This window comes from Pelecanus crispus, chromosome 7 (genome assembly GCF_030463565.1).
Source record: "Pelecanus crispus isolate bPelCri1 chromosome 7, bPelCri1.pri, whole genome shotgun sequence".
Lineage (NCBI taxonomy): Eukaryota > Metazoa > Chordata > Aves > Pelecaniformes > Pelecanidae > Pelecanus > Pelecanus crispus.
In genome coordinates this window covers 51,259,809-51,281,613 of record NC_134649.1, presented here as the reverse complement: position 1 = coordinate 51,281,613, position 21,805 = coordinate 51,259,809, and the positions used below count along the sequence as shown (strand labels likewise).

Sequence of the window (21,805 nt, the reverse complement as noted above, 5' to 3'; positions counted from 1 at the left end):
ACCACGCCTCTTCTCAGCAGGAGAGGCTTTCTTGGGTAGAGGACGTAACGAGGGAAAAAAAAAAGGTGTTTGTGTCGCCTGGGAATGCTGCACAAGCCCCATGGGCTGTACGTATGGACTGCTGCCGCCGCGAGAACTGTGCCTGTGGATGCAGCTGTGCAGTCACACCGTTTTCTCTTCTGCTGGCGTTTCGCCTTTCCCAGCCTGTCAAACACACCCCCCCACGAAGGCAAACTCTAGTTTTTGTGGGGCTCACCAGCTCCTTTCTCCCTCTCTGATGAGCCTCGCACAGCTCGGGATCAGGGTTGCTCACCGCTGGGTGAATACACGAGAAATACACTATTTACTATTTATTATTTAAAAGTACCTTACGGTTTCCTAAAGAGTCAACAGCTTTGCACGGATAATACTGTAGTTGTTTTCTCTGAATGACTATATTCTCCTGTAGGAAGTCTATCTTGAAACACTGATTTGAATTTTTCAACTGCAGGTTCAAGTTGTAAAAAGATTCTGCTTAATAATAATGTGTATAGATCAATGTCATGTGTGGTTGGGTTGTCCTTGTACGCTCGCTTTACTGGAATGCTTGAAGGTATAGTCCAGTCTTTCAGTTTAGGGAAGTCTACCATTTACTGTAACAAATGGCAGCAACTGTGTAAGAAATAGGACCAGGAAATAGGATTCATCAAATGTAAGGAATGCATCTGTTTCACCGTTGGCTGAAAAAAACCCCAAAACCCTAGCACGTGTTGGAAGCTGTATATTTTGTAGCGTGGACATTTCATTTTTAAAAGTGAATGAAGACGGAATAAACATATTTGTACTAATAATTACTAATGATTAAGTGTGCGCAGAGACCTTGTGCTGCTTCCCTACAAACACAAATTTACCTAAATAGGGTGGACTAGGATGCATTTTTCTGTGCCACAAATCATGAAAAAGCAGGCTATGAAGAAAGGATTTTTTCCATTTTTTTTTTATTCACAAAGGTATTAGTAAACGGTAATGTATAAATTTGCCAAGTTGAGATTAAAACATACATTATACTGAAGAGCCAAGTTATGTAACAGAGTACATTATTGTAAGACTACGCAGTGTCTTATATATGTTACATTATATACTTAGGTAACTCTACAAGACCATGTATGTCACCTCAGAATATTTTAAAACTAACACGAAATAAGGCAAAGAATAACAATTTCATTTTGTGACTACAGGAGAACAAAACCTTTAAAGCATTTTTGTGAAACAGAACTGTGTCTAAATTATGTTTCTCAATTTATAAAACTTAGGTTTTCCATTCAGCTCTGCGGTGTGTCTATGTGCATTTCTTCCTGGAGGAGACCCAAGGTATTTACCGTGGTTGTCCCAAAATATACCCATGACAAGCAATGAATATTAAATTTTCAGCACCATAAAGTATCTCAATTAAATCTCATGTAGAATTATGCAGTTATTGACCACTCTTGAATATACTCAATGTTTCTTATGTCAATACCAATGTTTTCTTGGTTTGATTCTGGTAAAATAAAAAAACCTGACACTGGCAAATATATAGACAGTATCCAAGGCACTTACAAATAAGGAATTTTACCAGTTTTTAGTGTAGAAATCAATTTGATAAATGTGTAGATGATTCTAATACTCAGGTCTTTAGTTAAAATACTTTTACTTGCTCATAATAGTACCTACAATGAACTGGGTACTGTACAAATACAGAAGATATGAGGCCTTGCATGGAGACCTTCGTGTAAAGCTAGGAAAACTATACCATTACACAATTCCAATGAAAAGAATTACATATAAATTCATATTTTTTTAAAATATTCCCTGAACTCCATTGCGAATTTTAGCCATTTCTGTACATCGGGTCTTATTACCTTTGGTAAGGAGGCAGCAGTCACCTGTCTGTAAGCTGAGCTACATGTTCTGATAGTTCTTTTTGTTTATATTTTCTTAGACTGCACAAGAGTGGAATATGCTAACAATATTACAAATAATAAATAGTCATAACAATAAAAGTGACACTTTCTTAAGGGGGCTTTCACTTGATAATAAATATGACAGCATACAAGTTTCTTTTTTTTTTTTTTTTTTTTTTAAGTGTGGTCACTGAGGCTGACCCCAAGGCTGCTAATGCTGGGTAAGCCAAGAGACACACAGAACAATTCCGCTCTGAGAATATGTGGTGAGCGTGGCACCCTGAACAGGTCCATTTACTAGCTCATCTTTCACCGATTCCTTAACCCATTGCTAAAATAAATACAACAAATCAAGTTTCAAGTGACCTGTAACAAAAGTAAAGATATTTTAAATTAAAATCTTGTCCCTAATCCAAAATATACAACAGTTACCATGTGAAACACAATGAGAAACCTTAACAACATGTAAAGGACACTCAGAAAAAATTCACTTCCAAAAATACTCTTATGAAGTATTAAACACTGTCTTAGAGCTCCTGACAGTGAAACTTAAAGGTTAGACTTCAAATGGTGTTATATGTGTATTTGTAGTAGAGCAGCTCATAGAGTAGACTAACCGTGGCTTAAATTATTTACTTACAACTATGTTCAGTGCAATTCAAATTGAGATTGAGTCATGTAGAATACATCTGAGAACTTGCATAAAAATTCCCCTCTCTGGTAATGCAGTGTTTTTGAGTACGTGGACTAAGATTATATGGAATAGGATAGATTCATGTGAAAGCTGAAACTTCCTGCAATCTCTCAGAAGATTTGCGTCTGCCTGTACACCGTGGGATAACAATAAAGGGTATTGCTAACTGGTTGCTGATCAGTGCTTGCCCTGTAACTTCTAGCACTGTGCTTTTTAATAAGACATACATTATATGTAGCTCCTTTCTGAAATACACTGCAAAAGGATCATAAATTATTTTGGCAATTGTTTGTATTTGTCATATCTTTTTACATTGCAGATAAAAAGGAAGAAGGCATTTCTCTTCCCAGAGTGGCACTGTGCTTTAATCTGCTTTAGAATAGATATTTTCTGTTTCTTCTCAGTGTGATCGCTTTTGTTTTCTTCAGTCAGGGCTAGTATTTCTGATCCAAACCTGCTACTTAACCTGACATGAAAGGTACACTTTTACCATCTTTCTAATGAAGAGACAGTCCTTATTTCTTCTTCCGAGCTGGCCACTGCTAATAAATCCATCCAATTTATGATTCAAAAAGTTCAGAACTGTTTAATTTGTCTTCTTCATACAGCAAAATATTTTCCATGAGCTTCTTTTTCTGATCATTTATCTTTATTTTCCACGATGTCTCTCTGGCTAATGCTGAAAAACAAAAAAGCCCAAATATTGAGAAAAAAATCCATCTATTGTCTAAGGAATAGATGATAATTCTAAATTAAAACAAAAAAACCCAGAACTGGCTTAGGAAAAAAATCTGACAGAAAAACAGAAAACATTTTGTAGATTTATTGGTAAAATCATAACCAGGGAGAAAAGGTTTACTGAAATGTATTTAGAGGTAGGAAGAAGAACCTAAGCAATTCTGGAGAAGAGAGTAGTTCGCCCCCACTATTATAATACTAGAGCGGTTTTACAAAGACTTCGGTTATCATAACAGGAGCATGGGCAGTTTTGCCAAAACAGCTCGAAGATCATATGCTTTTGAATGTTCTGCATGCACCCTTCAGATTTATCTAGATTTACCTTGTGAAGAACATGAACAGTCAAGTTCTGCATTTTTTTGTTGAAAGGTGCTCTGTGCGGTAGACGGTGCTTCCAAGACGTCTTCACTTCTGGTGCACGCCGCATTTCTTTCCTGGAGTCCATTTGCAGGTTTTTCCTGCTTGATCCTGTAATCACAGGCCACTGTATTTTCTGAATTGTTACAGCTGTTGCTAGATAGCTCATCTGCACACCTTTCTGAAGGATTCCATATAAAACTACTTGATTCATCCGATTCACAAGGGACCCTTGACATCTGTCCGCAGTAAATGTCAGGTGACACCACTGTTGTTAAAGGCGTGCATGGATTGGCACTTGTCAGGATCGCTGGCTGCGTGCTGTCCTCTGCGTTCTCCCCTGCAGAAGGCATGTCCGTGCTGAGACTAGTTATCTCATCATCAGTTTCTTCTGGAGTGTTCATGGAGAATCCAGAAGTGCTGCCTCCACAGATGGAATGCTCTCTCAGTTTATTTTCAGCTATTTCCATAATTTCAAGCACCTGTTTTTAACAACAAAATCTGTGAATGCAGAGTAATTCCTGCACCCCTGCTTACACATATTCTCCTATGTCAACACACTCAAAAATAAGTAAGGCATGAATGTTACAGCTTTAGACCTTGCTGTCAAGAGTGAAATCTTGGTCACATATTTAGAATATTACCTCTGCTATGTTGGAATTCTTCTTTCTCAGACAAAGGCAGACGGCTGAGGCAAAATCGATAGCAACTTCTTCCAGCAAGTGTCCTGCTTTCCTGTCTAGATATTTACAGCATATTTCCTTGGCAGCTAGCTTTTCAAAATTTTTTACTTTGGAGTATGAGCTTTCTTTCGCTATTTGAATTTCATCAGCAATCATATCTTTCTGTTCAAAGGAAAGAGATACATTAGTGAAGGCAAAATTAACACAAACATTTATTTCTATCTGAATCACTGAGAATAGGAGGCTCCCCATGTATTTGTTATTATTGCTCCTTAATGACTGGTTTACAGACTTACAAGCTTTAAGAATCTCCATTCATGCAACTGACAGAAATGTTCATTTTCACAGGAGAGAAGAGGCCATAGGTTTTCTCTGCATGTGCCTAATGTCAAATTCACTAAAGCAGACCCAGATCTTCTGGGCTTATGCCCTTATAGGGATGAAAAATAACCAACACTGCACATAGCAGCATTCTTGCACGGGACCTTTCAAACATTTGTTAAATCAGAAACCTAGGATCCTTTATTTTCTGAACCCATTTGAACATTGCTGAATTGCTTGGAAATAGTAAGTAAGAATACTATGGTTTTCCCCTCAAAGGCTTCAACAAGATGGCAAATCAGAAGGAGCATATCCCATAGAAGGCATATAGGTGGAGTCTGTTTTCATTAAGATGGTGTTAATGGCATTCAGTGAGCCTGGCCAGTTCTGGTTGCTTGTGAAAGTAGTTTGTGTAGTTCTAATCACAGCTTGGGCAAATTGGCCACGATATTAATTTCAGACCCTAGTGCAATACATAAACGCCTGATAAACATCATGATGAGCAACTGCGGTTACCACCTACCCAGGTTTCCCCATGCAGTTTGGCTCATAACACCTCTTTCTGGCACGTAAAACCCGTGCAGCAGCATTTCAGCACAAAGTCTTGTCTCTTAAGTAAGCATGTATTTAAACACCAATTATTCTGGAGTATCGCCTAATATAATCGGGCCAGCACTCATGAGTGTGGTATGTGAAGTGGGAATATATATTCTGCTTCTGTCTAAAGGCAGGTAGGCTATTGATGTTAATGGAACCAGGATATGGCTTCTAAATACCCCTTCTTCGGGATGTGTACAGTGGACTGCAAATAACAAACTGTATTTATATAAAATGAAAATTCATTTTATGACAGCAACCCCATTCACTTGTACTGGTATTCATTATTCCTGCTTTTTCTTACCAGATAAATAGGGTGTCTTCCTTCATCCAGTGCCTTAATCCCTGTCAGTATCTCTGCTAAGACCTAAAAAGTAGGAAGATATATTTGGAAGATAAAACAATTTGTTCAGTATTAATTCTATTTTTAAAAATGAGTTGTGTAACTAAAGAAATACTGAACTGCCAGGGCATTTTGAATACTATTTTTACTTCAGATAGCTTAACAATGCCAGATCTGGGCAATCTTTATGACACTTCAGATCTACCTCAACAGCCAATTCCAAATTTTATAGTTCAGTACAATCATAGAATCATAGAATCATTTGGGTTGGAAAAGACCTTTAAGATCATCCAGTCCAACCATTAACCTAACACTACCAAGTCCACCACTAAACCAGTTAAGGGCACAGTAATAATTTCATGTTTCCTGGATTGGTGGCTGGATTATTTTTAATGAAAGTAAAACTAGGAATCATTAAGGTTGGAAAGGCCCTCTAAGACCATCAGTCCAGCCACCAACCCAACACCCCCGTGCCCACTAAACCATGTCCCAAAGTGCCACCTCTGCCTGTTTTTTGAACCCCTCCAGGGATGGGGACTCCCCCACCTCTCTGGGCAGCCTGTTCCAATGCCTGACCACTCCTTCCATGAAGAAATTTCTCCTAATATCCCATCTAAACCTCCCCTGACACAGCTTGAGCCCATTTCCTCTCGTCCTATCACTTGTTCCTTGGGAGAAGAGCCCAACACCCGCCTCCCTGCCCCCTCCTGTCAGGAGCTGCAGAGCGATCAGGTCTCCCCTCAGCCTCCTCTTCTCCAGGCTGAACACCCCCAGCTCCCTCAGCCGCTCCCCACCAGCCCTGTGCTCCAGACCCTGCCCCAGCTCCGTTGCCCTTCTCTGGACACGCTCCAGCACCCCAATGTCCTTCTTGTGCTGAGGGGCCCAAAACTGGACACAGCATTCCAGGTGCGGCCTCACCAGTGCCAAGCACAGGGGGACAATCCCTGCCCTGCTCCCGCTGGCCACGCTATTCCTGACACAAGCCAGGATGCTGTTGGCCTTCTTGGCCACCTGGGCACACTGCTGGCTCATGTTCAGCCGCTGTCCACCAACACCCCCAGGTCCTTTTTGGCCAGGCAGCTTTCCAGCCACTCTTCCCCAATCCTGCAGCGTTGCATGGGGTTGTTGTGACCCAAGTGCAGGACCCAGCACTTGGCCTTGGTAGATATTGTTGAAACAAAGGATGAGGAGAAAGTAATTCTAAATCTAGTTAAGAAATTACACTGAACAGAGTAACTTCTTACTTAAATGGAGACACCTAGAGACAGGTGACATCATAGACTATCAATTATTTTAGTTGAAATTCCAAATTAACAGGTGATGTTTGTAGCAGTTCATGTGGCAAATCTGCAAGAATCCTGAGAACCTAACTGCAATCTTTCTGCTACACCTTTTTTTTTAAAGCGATCAGCAGTAATAATTTTTTTGCAACAAGAATGAATTTTGTTTCTGTTGTTCAAAAGATTCACCTCACTTTGCCACAAATGGAAGTATATTTGGAGTGTGAACATAATTAAAACCAGGATTGCAACACATTATATAGTCAGCAACTATGATATGAAATGGCTGGCAAAACAACTATATGAGGCACATGCTCTTATGTCCAGTTTCCCGTCTAGACGCATCAAAGAATGCAACAGAACATGGGAAAAAAGGCAACGTACCACACCACAGCCAAATATATCAACTTTTTCTGTTAACTGCCCATGTCTGATAAAATCTTCTGGCAGATAAGTGAGAGAAGCTTGTAGGACTTTTGTTTTCATCATAGCATATTCTGATTTTTTATCAACAGAATGCAATCGCAGGCCTGAATGTCCAAGCTTTGGTGTAAAGTTTTCATCCAACAAGACATTTGAGCTGTGATAAAGACAGACAAATAACAATATTGGTCAAGTATTACTTTAACTTGAGGTAAAGGATTACAGTTTTACTTTCAAAGTTAAGCACTGAAAGTTTCCAGCATTTGGCCTGCTGTGTATGAATGAAAGGATAAAGAATGGTAGAAAGGGAGAGGGGGAAGAACAAGCACTCCAAAAATTACTTCAAAGGAATATACTTCCATCTTTTAGAAAGGAGAGACAGATTTAACATAAAACGGTGAACACCCTACAGAACAAGAGATAGCAGAGAGATACTGCAAATGGATTTCAAAATTGCATAAGATTTCAGCCATTATTGTTAAAGAAATCCTGGAATTAACAGGTGACCAAGGAAGTGCTGATAAGCCAAACCCCTCACCTTTTGATATTCCCATGAAGAATTCCAAAATTATGTAAATACTCTACAGCTCGGATGAGTCCTATAGAAATGCTAATTCGCATCTCCCAGGTCAGTGGAGCAGAATCATCCTGCAAGGAAGTGAGGAAAAAAAAATGGTATTTTACAGAATAAAAAACTCTAAGACATGAGTAGTTTTGAAAACCAAAGACTTAGTTTTAGTCCCGACCAAATTTAGACCTAAATCAAAAGTTTGGTCCAAGGCAGAAACTGATGATTCCTAGTCTAAGGAAGGAACCTATTTTATATATTGTGCTGCACATTTTGCCCACCATAGGACACAGTGAGATAAGGATACAGCAAGGATCACGCTTGTCCAAAGCCTCAAGTACTGGCCATTACTGAGGCACAGCGCTGGTTTTGATGGATGGCATTTCTGATGCTTCTCTGCCCTGTGACCTCCTCTGCAAATGCTCTTTCAGTAGGTGTGAACATCTCAAACTGTTCCCTCTTAAGCCCCTGTAAAACTTCATAGCACGTTATGCCAATGAATATGATGATGGATTCTATGGAAACACATGCCAAAATCCAATGAAATATTACAATACAAATAGACACATTTTGCAGATTCCATATTACTTTAAAAATCTAAAGGCTGCACAGCAGAAACTTGCTGTTGACCTGGTCTGCTTTGCAGTAGAGAAACTGGAAAGAGCTGCAGCCTTTCTAGTACTTGCAGTCATGATATTTGGGCACTTTTCTTTTTTTGGCTGTTTCTCAGAATTCAAAGAGATATAACTGCTTTTCATACAATAACAGGACAGAACTTGTAATCACAGATAGATAACAGACCCAGATTATTTGCTTACTTGACACTGAAGTTTGTTTTGTAGTGATCCATTAGGCAGCCATGGATATATCAGACAGTGCAATTCAGTTTCTACTGAGAAACCCAGCAGCTGCAAGATGTTGATGTGACAACACCTGCAGGCACAGATCAGCAATGATTTGCAAATGAACTAAGAGCAATGCAGAAAAATACATTCCTGAGCTGGAATAAATTCCTAAATTCAAGGCAACTGGGAATTGTGTTCTGCAGATGGAAGCACAGAAGGCCCTGAGCAGGACTGCAGAAAGCTGGCTAACCTATCATCACAGCGCAGTCCTGTTCTGAGCAAGTAAGAGGGACACAAAGCACCAGAAGGCACCGCTTCCTCACCATCTTGAGGACTGGCAGAGCGGCTGCGTTTGCTCCGCCGGGACCTGCAGCAGCACCGGGAGGCATGCTGTTTCCCCAGGGCTCCTGCAAAGGCAGTGCAGAACCCCACCGTCCCCAGAACAGCATAGTGCCTGGGAGACAGACACAGCAGGGGAGGTTTAGATTGGATATTGGGAAAAATTTCTTCATGGAAAGGGTTGTCAAGCACTGGAGCAGGCTGCCCAGGCAAGTGGTTGAGTCCCCATCCCTGGAGGTATTTAAAAGACATGTAGATGTGGCACAGTTCAGTAGTGGACTTAGCAGTGCTAGCTTAATGGTTGGACTTGATGATCTTAAAGCTCTTTTCCAACCTAAATGATTCTATGATTCTATGATCAGTCTTAAACTAAACACATGGGCAACAGGCCACATGCAGGATACGTGCAGACTGCATTTGAAAGGGAACCACTTACCGAAAGCAAATCTGGACTTCAGTATGAAAGAATCTTTGGATGGAATCTGGGCTTGTGCATTCCGTCTGAAAAATGAAAACATGCAGTAGAATGTCAATAGTAATTAGTAAGATGTTGCATTTATACAGATCTTTCAGTCTCCAGATGACAAGCTGCTTTAGAAAATAGGCAAGTATCACTAATGGCAACTTTGTGTCAAAGGCAACAATTAATTGAAAAGTACAACAAAAACCAGCATAAAGACACCTCTGATGCAATCATCAATGCAGGTAGCTACATTGCAGGCTACTCCCATGGATAGCATTAATAAAACTACTCACATGAGTAAAATATCTCTCATTTGTTTGCTAAATCTAGGTTTACTTACTTTACATCATTTCCTTTTTACCTCTCCTCTTGTGTAGCTGTTCTGGTTCCTTGTCCATACAATATTAAACAAGAACTGCTAATGTTCAAGAGATACTAACAACATACCCCCTTCAAAGAAAAAGAAAAGATGGAGTACTTGCCTCTTTCAGTCTTTTGATGACATACACCATGTTGTTCCTCTGACCTTTGTAGACATCCGCAAAAGTACCTTCACAAATTCTGCTCTTGTCGCTGAAACCATTTGTGGCATCAGTAACTTCCCTCTGGGTCCACAAAAGACTCCCACTGGGGAGATCCGTCATTGTCTCCTGCTGAGGAGTAGCAGAGCTGCAAGGCTACACATTTGTAGAAGAAACAAGCTTATCATCTCATGAAAATTCAGATGCTTTTTCCTTCTTTCAGGTGTCATAATTTCTTTTCCATGATTTAAGCAATCACTCTGATTGTTGAAAGAAACTGTGAAAGGTACTGTGCAATCACTCATTAGGGTTTCCCTTTGTAATACCCATCTTGATGTGTTTTGCTGATGTAAAAACTCTGCATAGTAGAAGAGACTGGGGCATATATTAAGAAACAGTTGGATCAGAAAGTAGGGTCCCTCATAATGTATTTACGTTCTCATAGGAACTTCACATCTACTTCTGAAGCATCTGGTGTTGGCTGCACAATAATTTGTTGCTTCCAGTGTGGCAAGCCCCAATGCAAATTGTTATTACAGTTCCACTGTAGCCTAATCATGCAGCTTTCACAACCTTAATGTGCTCCAGACTTGAGAAAACAAAACATTAACTCCCTCTCAAGAAACTCTGAAACTCCTGCATTCTTTGCAGCAGTTTTCTCTTCCAGCTGGTACTCTTTAACCATGTTATTTTGGAAGAGTTTAAAGTCTTAAAACACAATCTTCTTTAAAACAAACTCGAACAAAGTAAACCAAAGAAAACAGGCCAAGACAGAACCATGACGGGACCAGAGTGTGCACATGGATCTGGGAAACACGCTTGAGAACCTGTAGGACAAATCTAGCTAGACTATTTTAAAGACAAGAGAGCCATAGGGAGGAAGAACAGGAGACTGTGTGCTGAAATCATTAGGAATATGAGAAAAACTTTCCACAGTGAGACGGTTAAGCACTGGAACAAGCGCTCAGAGAGGTGAGGGAACCTCCATCCTTGGAGATTTTCAATTGTCAGCTACACAAGGCTCTGGGCAACTTGACTTAAATTTGATGCTAGCCCAGTTTTGAGCAGAAACAACATTTTAAGTATAAAATTAACTAAAAGCAGTATGCCATTCTGACTAGTCAGTGGTATATATTGCACTGTCCTATGATCACACCAGAAATGTTAAGACCTCTGTAACATCTATACTGGAAATTCCTTCAAAATTAATTGCTATTTGTGGGCATGTTATCCATGCTGAGCTATGCAGTATGCAATATTGTTAATTTTTTCCCTCCCTGGTCCTTCACTGACAAAGTGATGTATAGTGCAAGTAATCTAACTGAAGCATTGGTATTGTGTTCAGTCCAAACAAATTGTAATCAAGCCCCACTTTTTCACCAGATCTCTATTTTATACAAGTAGAGGGATAAACTTTAATTGAAAAACCACAGAATGTCATAAAGGTGATTTTCATTGTTATAATCAATGAGTACTGAAGGGATTTACCTTCACACTTGATGAGACGGGAGGGTTTGACTGAAAGGATTTCAAAAGGTCTCTTGGGGGAGGTGGTGGAAAAGGGAGTGAATACAAGGCTCCTTCAGAAACAGCACCTGAAATTGAAATAACAGCATTGAAAATACACCTTATTTTTATACCACAGCCTGTGACTAATTATGAAAGTCTGGGGTATTTTGTTGAATTTCCTAACCAGGGATAATCTGTGACAAGCTGTCAAAATGTGACATAGTGTGTGAAGACAGGGAGCTGTTTTCCTGGTTCCTCTTTGCAAGAGGACTATGCGGATCTCTCTAGTCCTGGCTCGGGGACATAGAGCTCCTTATGTCTATGCTGTTGGTCAGATGCTCTCCGCAGGATGTCCTGTGGTTTTGCTCCCTCCCTTTCCCAGGCAGAGGGGCCTGCTGACCCGTGCACGGCTCTCTTCTGGTCTAGATTTATTCGCATGGAGAGAGGGACATGGGGCAGGAAATGTGTGCGCTGATCTAGTCTTAGTGTGGAGCCAGGATGGGACCAAGGTGTTCACAGAGACCTGGGAAATGTCTTGAGATCCCACAGGACAGGCATAGCCAGCGTCTCTCAAGGCCAAGAGAGCTATAGGAAGGAGGAGCAGGAGGCCATATGCTAAAGTTAGAAATAAACAGCTCACGAGACAACAGTCCAAGGAGAAAGGCAAATATTCAAATGTGACCATTCTGAAGAGCAATATACTCATTACACTATACTGAAAGCGAATGGGAAGCAGTCTTGTCTATATGGTCATTTCAATGTTAGAGCAAATTCAGCATCTATTACTTTACTTACTACCTGATGGTGATACTCCCAGGTGTGAAGAGTCTGGTGATGGCAGCAGGCTTATCTCATTTTCTCTCTCTCTGTTTTTGTTTCCTGTGGGAGTTAAAGATATGTGCTCCTGTTTAGACGGCTCCACCAGCTCTTCTTTTTCAGAGATGGTAATATTAGAGGCTGCTGTCCCTTCAAAAGAGAACAAAGGAAAGATGAAGATTATGAGGGAAAACAGAGTCAGGCTCTAATCAGTTATCAGGAAACAGACTTTAAATTAACATGAAAACTAAAATGAATATTCAAGTAATTTATTGTTAAATTGCTGGAATACTACTGGCATTTAAATTCAGACCATATTCATGACCTTAACTACTACTGAAAATTAGTAAGAAGTGATAGCTTCAAACAAATACCAGTGATGACTATGCAAAAGATACACAGAAATTAGCAATAACAGTATACTTATTTTGTCATTTTCTATATAGCATCCTTTAGCCAATGATCTCAAATCACAAATACTGCCCAGCCTAGAGAAGGCATCTAGTTCTTTGTTAATTGTGATGGGACTGAGAGGAAATCTGACAGCATTATAATGGGTTTAGTCAGTTAAATATTGTAGGACTATTTTGAATTGTGTTGTTTTAGTGTCATGACCATGCTCATTCCCAGAAAACACTTTCCTATATAGAACTATTTGCAATAAAGAATTGTACTTTTACTTATGAACAGAAAGAAACAAACCAGAGACAATCTGGGGAAAACATAAAAATGGTCAAAGGTCAAGACTTACTGATACATAAGAAAAAATTAAAGGCCAAATTACTGATTCACTACAGCTCTAAAAGATCTTACGTTGTATACAGCTTGGCAAAATCTCAGAATCAGGCCTGAAAAAGCAGGCTTGAAGTCTGGTTAAAAGAAGTACAAAGATGCTTTCAGCATACAGGGACTTGAAAAGTATGTACATCTCAGAGGGAATTACTAAAATTAGATTAGGCTACAGTTAGGATGGGAAAAAATAAAGTAAAAAAAAATTTCAAGATACTGTGATATACAAGGCTGTCAAAATCTCCTGAAGAAGCAGCTGAATTCTTACCCATGAATACATTTCAAATGGAGGTTGAAAAGGAGCTTGGAAATGCCCAGTGTGCACTGGGGGTGATATATGGACTTTCTACTGCCTGATAACAACATTTTCCTGGTTCTAGTTCTAAACTTTTGTTTCTACCTGGCACCTTTTGTCAGCAATACATTTAACATTTTCTTAAAAATCAAAATTAATGTTTTATTTTTATATAAAAGAAAATAAGCACAAGTATAAATACAAGGGGTTTTTGTCATGCTGTTTTATCAGCTTTGTATCTTAAGCATGGTGATGATCTTGGAATCAAAAAGCCACAGGCCCCTGTTTGCGTTTCAAATCAGGTAATAGCTTTGTGTTCTTTTTTTTGTACCAACAACGCATTGGGAGTATCCGAAACAAGCAAGAAGCAGTATGTTTAATTCGTAATGTGTGTTCCTTGCAATAACCCAAGATTCAGTGGAACTGGTTAAGAGGAGACAAGCTATGCCAGTTTCAGCGTACTAAGGTTTGAAGCGGAGTGTATGAAAAACAATAATGGTAGAAGTGGGCACGTTCATGTCAGCAAGTTTCTTCCTTTGACCTCTGTTTGGGGTTTCTATCCACCTTCTTCAATGTCACCTCTGAATGCAGGTTTGAATGAAACTAGATCTTAAAATTAAAACTCAGAAAAATTAGGTATGTTTCTTTATTACTGTGTCCAAATGCTATGAAATCCCAAACTTTACGGGGTTTTGAAATTAGCTGTCAAACAGTCTGCAGGCCTTTAGTCAAAACTGGCAGTCCCTGTATTCTGCAGTTGTTGGCTTTTCCTTCCTGTACTTTAACCTACAAGTCTCTAAAATGAAATCACTTCCCTCTTTCAACCTATTTTTCAGGGGTTTTCATGAATTTCACAACTTCCTGCACATCAGACAAACAGGTCACCATTGAAGCTAAAGAACTGACATATGAAAAAAATTGTTATTGTGGACATTCAGAAGTGGGACTAGAGTAGTGCAAGAAATTGTTGAAGGGAGATAGAATTCTCCTGGAAGTAATCTGCCAGCAAAACATCTACCTGTGTTGTGTCTGATTCATTTAAGTCACAGTGAACAGAAGTATGGTGAAGAACCACTTAGTTTTCTAAAGTGCCCAATAGAACAAGCAATGTATTCTCTGTATCTGCCCAAGAGGAATCACCTGAGTAAGCATATTCAGACATAGACAAAAAAGGAGAAATAGAGGGTAGAGACTTCAAAGATTTGTCTAAACCTAAAAAGATCCTGCTAGAAATCAGTTCTGCTTATGACTGAGCACACAGAGGAATGCCTGCATTGCATTAATTCCAGAAAAAATTTACTAATTCCACATGGCAGAACACCAAAATAATCCAGACTTTCTGCCACTTAAATTAATACGAAGTTTTGCTATGGACTTCAGTGTAAAAGACAACTATAAGAAGTTTTTTAAAAAGATCATTTAATTGTAGTTTTGCAATTTATTGCATTTGAATTGATCTGGAACAAAAATTAATATTGATCATCCAGAAACAAAACTGCAAATTGATCATTCCACAGGATTTGTCTCTTCCATCCTCTTTTAAACCCTCTTTATCTAGCCTTCTGTCCTGGTTTTGGCTGGGATAGAGTTAATTTTCTTCCTAGTAGCAGGCACAGTGCTGTGGTTTGGATTTAGTAGGAGAAGAATGCTGATAACACACTGATGGTGTAGCTGTTGCTGAGCGGTGCTTACACCAGTCAAGGACTTTTCAGCTTCCCATGCTCTGCCAGGGGCACAAGGAGCTGGGAGGGGGCACAGCCAGGAGAGTTGATCCCAACTGCCCCAAGGGCTATTCCATACCATATGGCATCATGCCCAGTATAGAAACTGGGGGCAGTTGGCTGGGGCAGCGATTGCTGCTCGGGGACAGGCTGGGCATCGGTCAGCAGGTGGTGAGCAATTGCATTGTGCATCACTTGTTTAAAGCATAATGCTTTCCAGAATTCAGAGTCAAAACCCAAATCACTCCTACCTCCGTATGAAGCCCTTCATGGAACAGCCCAATATTGTAGCTCACCCATTGTCACACAGGAAATCAGAGAAACAAAGGTATGTTAGATCTATTACATCAGTTCAGGGTCTTAGTGAGCTGAATTGGGTATATCCATTTCTTGCCATGATTTCTTAATATTTACTTTCCCTATTTAATATCTAGCCCACAGAAATCATTATAAAGACCCCTGTTTACTTGCATCAGCCAACTACAATTTGTAGAAACCAAGCTTTTCCGCAGAGATCACCAAGTGTGATTTCCAGCCTGGAGGAAGTTGATTCAGTTTTTATTTTTAACACAGGGAAGAACCTCAGTTTTTGCAGCTTGTGGCAATGAAGTCCAAAAAGTCTCAGAAATGTTTTTGAGAAAGCTCAAAAAAAAAAAAAAAAAAAGGTGAATCATAGAAGCCCAAGAGAAAGCAGGTAATCCCCTCTTGTACCAGAAGCTGAAGGCACGTGCGTACTGCACAGGCCACAGTGGTACTGACATACCACTTAAAGCAAACCAGTCAGACAAACAGAAGGCTGGTGAATGTTTTGTGCAGTGATGATGATTATCTTTGTCTGTGTTGTATCTTTATTTTTAATGGCACTGTTGCTGGAAGCTGCTCTTGGAGTGGAAGCCTAATTCTTTGCATTCCACATAATCAGAGGGACAAAGCTTTCTTGGTCCTTGGGGAAGCAATCTTGTCAGGGGCTTTAAAATGCTGCCTGCCAGGATTTGATCCAGTGCCATATTCTGGCCTTTGCAGACAGGACCAGGCCTAATGATCAGAGATCCTCTGCGCAGCCTCTGGGTTTCCAGGGGGTCGGCTTACTGAAGGTGCTATACATCAGCCAATGTTGTGGTTTGCAAGCAACAGCGCTCTGAAATAAACACATGAAGCTTCCCTTGCAGTGATTCACCACTGCAATGTGCTGAACTAATCTTTGAAATCTACTCATGGTCTTGTTTTAAAGGCCTGTAAGAGAAGAGAAAACCCTCTACCTTGGGGTGAAAGCAGCAGCATCTCAGTTATAGCAAGTAATTTTTCTAAGTTGTTTGAACTTAGCTTTTGCAAAAACGGCGAAAGTAACCCACATGGGAGAGAAAAGGCATGATACCTAACTGAACAAAACCAGCTCTCTCCGTGACAGATTAAAATTATGTTGAAAATTGCTGCTGCTGTTATGTAATGGTAAAAATATTCAGTAGTTTTTGAGTTTCAATTTTTATGTTTCTCGGAAGGCAATTTTTTTTTTTTTTAATTAAATCACAAAATGTAAAGTGGGATTACAGAAGTGTCAATGAACTCTGTAAAGGAATACACTGAAATAAGCCAGCCATAAACAAAGTTGGGCCCCAGAATGTGCTCTGACAGGAAAAGAAGACAAGGAATGTAACTAATTAGAGTTCAAGGTGTGGTAGATTATACTGTGTTACATAAGAGCACCCAGAAACTCTCTTGATGGACTAGCAATCAGCTGTGTTAAATACTGAACGGGCACAGAGCAAAAATGTCATCACATCATGGAAGTCACCCTCTACTCCAGAGTATCCATAAAAATACCATTATCAGGGAGCCAGGCTTATTGCATTGGTGATACCTAGATCAGATTTATGCAATGTATAGATTTAAAAAAAGAAAAAAAAAAAAAAATCAAGATTTTGTTTTCAATCCTGTCCACTCAGACTGGACCCTCAAAGTCACAGTCACTGTGACTAAATTAACGATTGGATTACTGATATACAAATTAAACCAGATTTGAGTTCACTTTCCTGTAGCTTGCTTTGCTTTCCTGAGGAATGAGGAGTAAGAATTGTTAGTGTCTCCTAAGCTGAATGCTGTGACTGAATTCAGTCAGAAAGTAGCTCTGCTGAATCAAACAGCTGCATAGGGGTGATGCCAAAATCAGTTATATTCACTGAGCAACGCTCTTGTTAGGGTCTGTTGTTATTGTGTTTGATGTACTAAGACAGAATTTGCTTGTGCTGTAGTGCTTAATATTCCTTTTTAAAAAAAAGAAAATAGAAATTTAGAATACCATTGCTAAAGATTTTTTTTCTGCCATACCAAAATGAGGGTTAAAAGTCATCCTAATGCCAGGAAACTACAGAAAAACAGCAGCCCTACACAAAGAAAAGCCGTGGCAAGAAAACTGATGCATTATTGGACTTTCCATGAGAAATGCCTCTAGCTGCAGTGCAGCGAACGCCAGCTGTGCCCCTGACCGCTGGCGGGCCTGCCCTGCCCGGGAGCTGCTGTTGCACAACAGCCGCACGTGATGTACGCCAAAACCACCCGTGTCGCTGACAGGCTCCCCGTCGCGGAATGTGAGAAGCAGATGGTGCTCCCACACGTTTTCCACCTGTGGAAGCGTATGCCCTCATAAGCTCTGAGTGTTTCCCATATGCACCTGGATAGTACTTCTCTAAGCATTTCTGGCCACATAACAAAAATCTGTAATTTTTCTTTCTAGTAACTCTCTGTGGAGAACTGGTAAAATTCATACAAACAGCTCATTTCCAGAAAGTGTGAAAAGGGGAGTGTGGTCCACTCCCAACTTTTGGGGGCAACTTAATACAGAAAGACAGTATGTTGTCCAGGGTTCAACGGATTTCGTGGTAGAACTGGATTAAGGTACAATTTGGCTTACAAAAATGGACAGCTGCAATTTAAACATAATTTTCAATGGAGAAAAATGGAGAGGAAAATTGTAATTAAAAGCGTTGTGATTTCTATAAGGCAATCATTTACCTTAACTAGGCACACTGGGTTCAAACGCCAATCATCCTACCTCAAAAAGATAAATCTGAAATAGAGCAAACTGGAGATAGGTGAGAAGAATTACATGCAAAGAGTTAGAAAAGACTACAGTTGTTTAATTTATGGAGGGAGCGAGGAGAACATATGATAGGAATAGAGAAAATACGAAGTGGGATAAAGAATTAGTAATGTAGGTAGTTGATAGACCATTTCTATTTTTCATAACCTTTTTCTTATGGTGCAGGAAAGCAGGCTGCATAGGCAAAACCAATTATAGGTTTTTCTACTCTGTTGACAATTGGAGTATCATGACAAAATTTCATGGCGAAACAAGAACGTATGAAAAATTAAAACATTCATAATGAAGCTCTGTTTTGAAACCCTGTCTGATGTACCGGCCCTGGCTCAGAGCACAGCCAGTCTCTCGCTGGCACCTCTGGAAGCATCTAAGATGGCCACTACAAAGGCGGGATGAGGAACTCGGGGGACCGCCGATTCCTCCTCTGTGTCACCTCTTCCTTTCCCGCCACACATGTTATTTGAGAGAGCAGAAAATTGGAATCGGGGGAGGAATTTTAGAATTTGAGCATGAGACTGCCAGCAAAAAGTTTCTTCAGCTAGCAAGAGAGATGTACTGGGTTGGGCCTAGGCGCTCTGAGAAGCAGCAGAGACCCCGCGGGCGGAAGGGGCAGCACTCACAGTCCAGGATGACTTGAGCCGCTCGGTAGAGCTGCAGCGCTCGCAGCAGGTCCAGGAGCTGCTGCACCGTCGCCAGCCTCACTCCCCACCACCACATGAGCTCTCTTGTTATGCTGATCCCCGTCTTCTCCATGCACTTGATTTTCCGTAGCTCTGTTTGATCAGTTATCACGTAGGAGGCTAGTGGGAGACAATGGATATTTCTGTTTAAAAATTAGAAAGAACAAGCAAGCGCAAGCAGGGAAAGCTAAGGTGAGAGACTCGGCTTTGGTTTTTCATTTGCACACTTTTAAAAGGAAGGATCGCAATAAATAAGCGATGTGGACGTGAAAAAAAATTCTGTTCCTAAAGAAAGATATTCCTTTTATTCCCTTGATTATTCTGGAAAAAATGTTGTTATATCAGAGACCCAAAAAGGAAACACAGTCACACGTTTCAGCATATTTTCCCCATAATCTTCCTTCACCTTAATACTTTGTACCAAAATAAGTTCAGATTAAATTCCTGGTGTGATTTTCCCAAAATAGGTGACAGAAGTCAGTAGTGAGACTGCACTCCTGTCTACATTACTAAATACCAGTATTATGGTAAGCCAGATAGTAACTGAATCATTGGGGTCTTACTGACAGTCAGACAAACCTATTGGTGAAATGCAGCTGTTTTTAAGAGCAGGAGACACCGTGCTAAAGCTGACCCTACATATTCTGTCCCGATTCCTGAATGCGCACGGTATGCTGCTGTACTCCTCTCGGCTCGCTTACCAACATGTCATCCACCTCCCCTTATTTAGCCCCCGCTAAATCCGATGGACCTGGCCACAGCGTAAGCGTTGGTTGCAGCGCCGTGGGCTAGAGGAGGGCGAGGTAACAAGAACGGCGAAACGACGAACGAGTCTAAGAAGACCCCTGGCTTTGGGATGGGGTTATGTCGCAGCTTCCCCACCCGCCCGTGCCTGCCCCGCGGCAGCAGGAGCCTTCGCCCGCCCCGGGGACCCCTCCGGCTGCGGGACGGCAGGGGCAGCCCCAGCTCCTTAGGGCAGAGGGGCTGGGGCGAAGCGTGCTGAAACGGTGGTTTGTGACACACGGTTACCTCGTCAGGGGATGTTGTGTCAATGCAGCTGTGCTCATTTGTGGTCTCTGGGGGCTGGCGGAGGTACCCACCGAAGGTGCCTGTCTGACTCGGCCCCTCGCAGCTGACCCGCACCCGATGCGCTTCTTGCTTAGCCTGAAGGAGAGGGGCTTGGGGGCCCGGGGGTGTGCGTGCGGAAACACAGATCCCCGAGTTCACACCTCAGCTGGCTTTAGATGGAGAGTTTTACGCATCCGAAGGTAGCACAGATGAGTCAGCAAGTTTAAGTGGGGTAAGAGTTTACTCAGCAGACAGAGTTAGTGAAGTCTTGAATGAAACTAAATCACGTTAAATAAAGGAAGGTAGGCCAACTATGAAAAGATTCAGCTTAGAATTGTTTGCACTGGGATACAGAAAAAAGAATAAAAAACTCAGGGACTACATTTTCTATACTTATTAATTGGACATGGCCAGGAGCGAGAAAAATAGGGGCAGTAAGCATGAGGGAATATACACAATGTGAAGGAAGAAAGGAAAAAATAGAGCATCTAAGCACATGTGAGGGATGTTGTGAAAACAGGCAAGCAGTGAGAAGTAGCAGAAGATAAAGCGTGGAGAGGGGAGTGCAAAAAAATAGCAGAGAGCAAGGGGAGGGAGCCTGGCTGCCCGGGAGAAGCCAAGGGAACACAGAAGTCCATATTCCACCTATTAATCAGACGTTTCACTTGATCCCCAAACCAGACGGGAATTCCCTGTCTACAGGACGTGCTCTTCTGAGCGCCAGGGAATGACCCCGCCAGAGGCCCTGCGTGGGGACGGCCACGCACCTTGCCCGAACCTCGCACCCTTCGACCGCACGTCCCAAACGCGCTGCCACTCCGTGTGCCCCCATCGCCGCCCCGTGGGCTCGGGGGGCCGCCAGCCCTGCTGCCAGCCCACCTGCCCCACCGTCCCCCTCTCACCAAATCGCATCCAGTCGTAGTCACTCAGGCAGTCCATCTTCTGGCAGAAATCCTCCAGCACCCAGGCAGGCATGCTGTGGACGTACAGAGTTGGGGGGGAGCCCCCTTTCAGGGCTAGGGGCGGCTGCTGCAGGGTCATCGCTTGGCAGCCCCTCTCCGGAGAGTCCCTTGTCCCCACCGTGGCCATCAGCAGCGGCTCGGCATGGTGCGCGCCTCGGGCAGGGGCTACGGCTACAGGCAGTGACGCCCGCGTCTCTGCTTCCTCTGTGTGCCGCGGAGGGTTGATTTTCTCAAAAAGCTTCCTCTTCTCAAAGGGGCTGGCCTTCAGAGCCTGTCCCCACCCTGGCCTGGCTTGCTTTTTGCTGGGGGAAGAGCCGAGTGACACAGGCACACGTTTCTTGGCAGGCTCAGACCACACTCCGCTGCTTCCTGCTCGGGCTGACGTCAGGCCCGGGCCCCAGATGCAAATCAGATTTTCCTTTCCATGAACGCCTATTGCTCCAGCCCGGTTGCCAAATTACCAGTTTCACATGATGGAGGTGCAAGATGCTTTCCTGCCTGTGAGGCGCAGCTGGTATTGCCGCCAGGCTGGGCAACAGCTGCTCGCAGGCAGAGGCGCGCGTAGGTCAGGAGCGGCGCCCGGCAGAGCCGGCTCGACTGCCCAGCCCGGGCTTTGGCCACGTCTCCGGGCAGTCAGCTAGTGGTTTGCTCGTGTGTGTGTGTGTGTGTGTGGGGAGCGTGGGGGGTGGTGTTTTTAAACATAGGTCCCCCTAAGAGCTGCCCCAGCCGTGCTCCCCTCCGTGCTGGGGGCTGGGAATCGAGCCAGTTTCAAAG

General features: G+C 42.0%; 1 protein-coding gene across 1 annotated transcript; it reads right to left on the bottom strand.

Annotated features, from left to right (window-relative positions):
- Window positions 1-2,149: 2,149 nt before the first annotated feature.
- IRAK2 (interleukin 1 receptor associated kinase 2) lies at window positions 2,150-21,158 on the bottom strand. Its single transcript, XM_009493022.2, has 13 exons — window positions 20,972-21,158; window positions 18,942-19,121; window positions 12,399-12,569; window positions 11,583-11,689; window positions 10,056-10,250; window positions 9,547-9,611; window positions 8,745-8,859; window positions 7,897-8,006; window positions 7,320-7,515; window positions 5,617-5,679; window positions 4,356-4,556; window positions 3,677-4,193; window positions 2,150-3,295 (listed from the first exon to the last, which is right to left on the bottom strand). Exons 1-13 carry the CDS (start codon window positions 21,156-21,158, stop codon window positions 3,177-3,179), a joined length of 2,226 nt encoding a protein of 741 aa, XP_009491297.2. The 3' UTR covers window positions 2,150-3,176.
- Window positions 21,159-21,805: the final 647 nt, after the last annotated feature.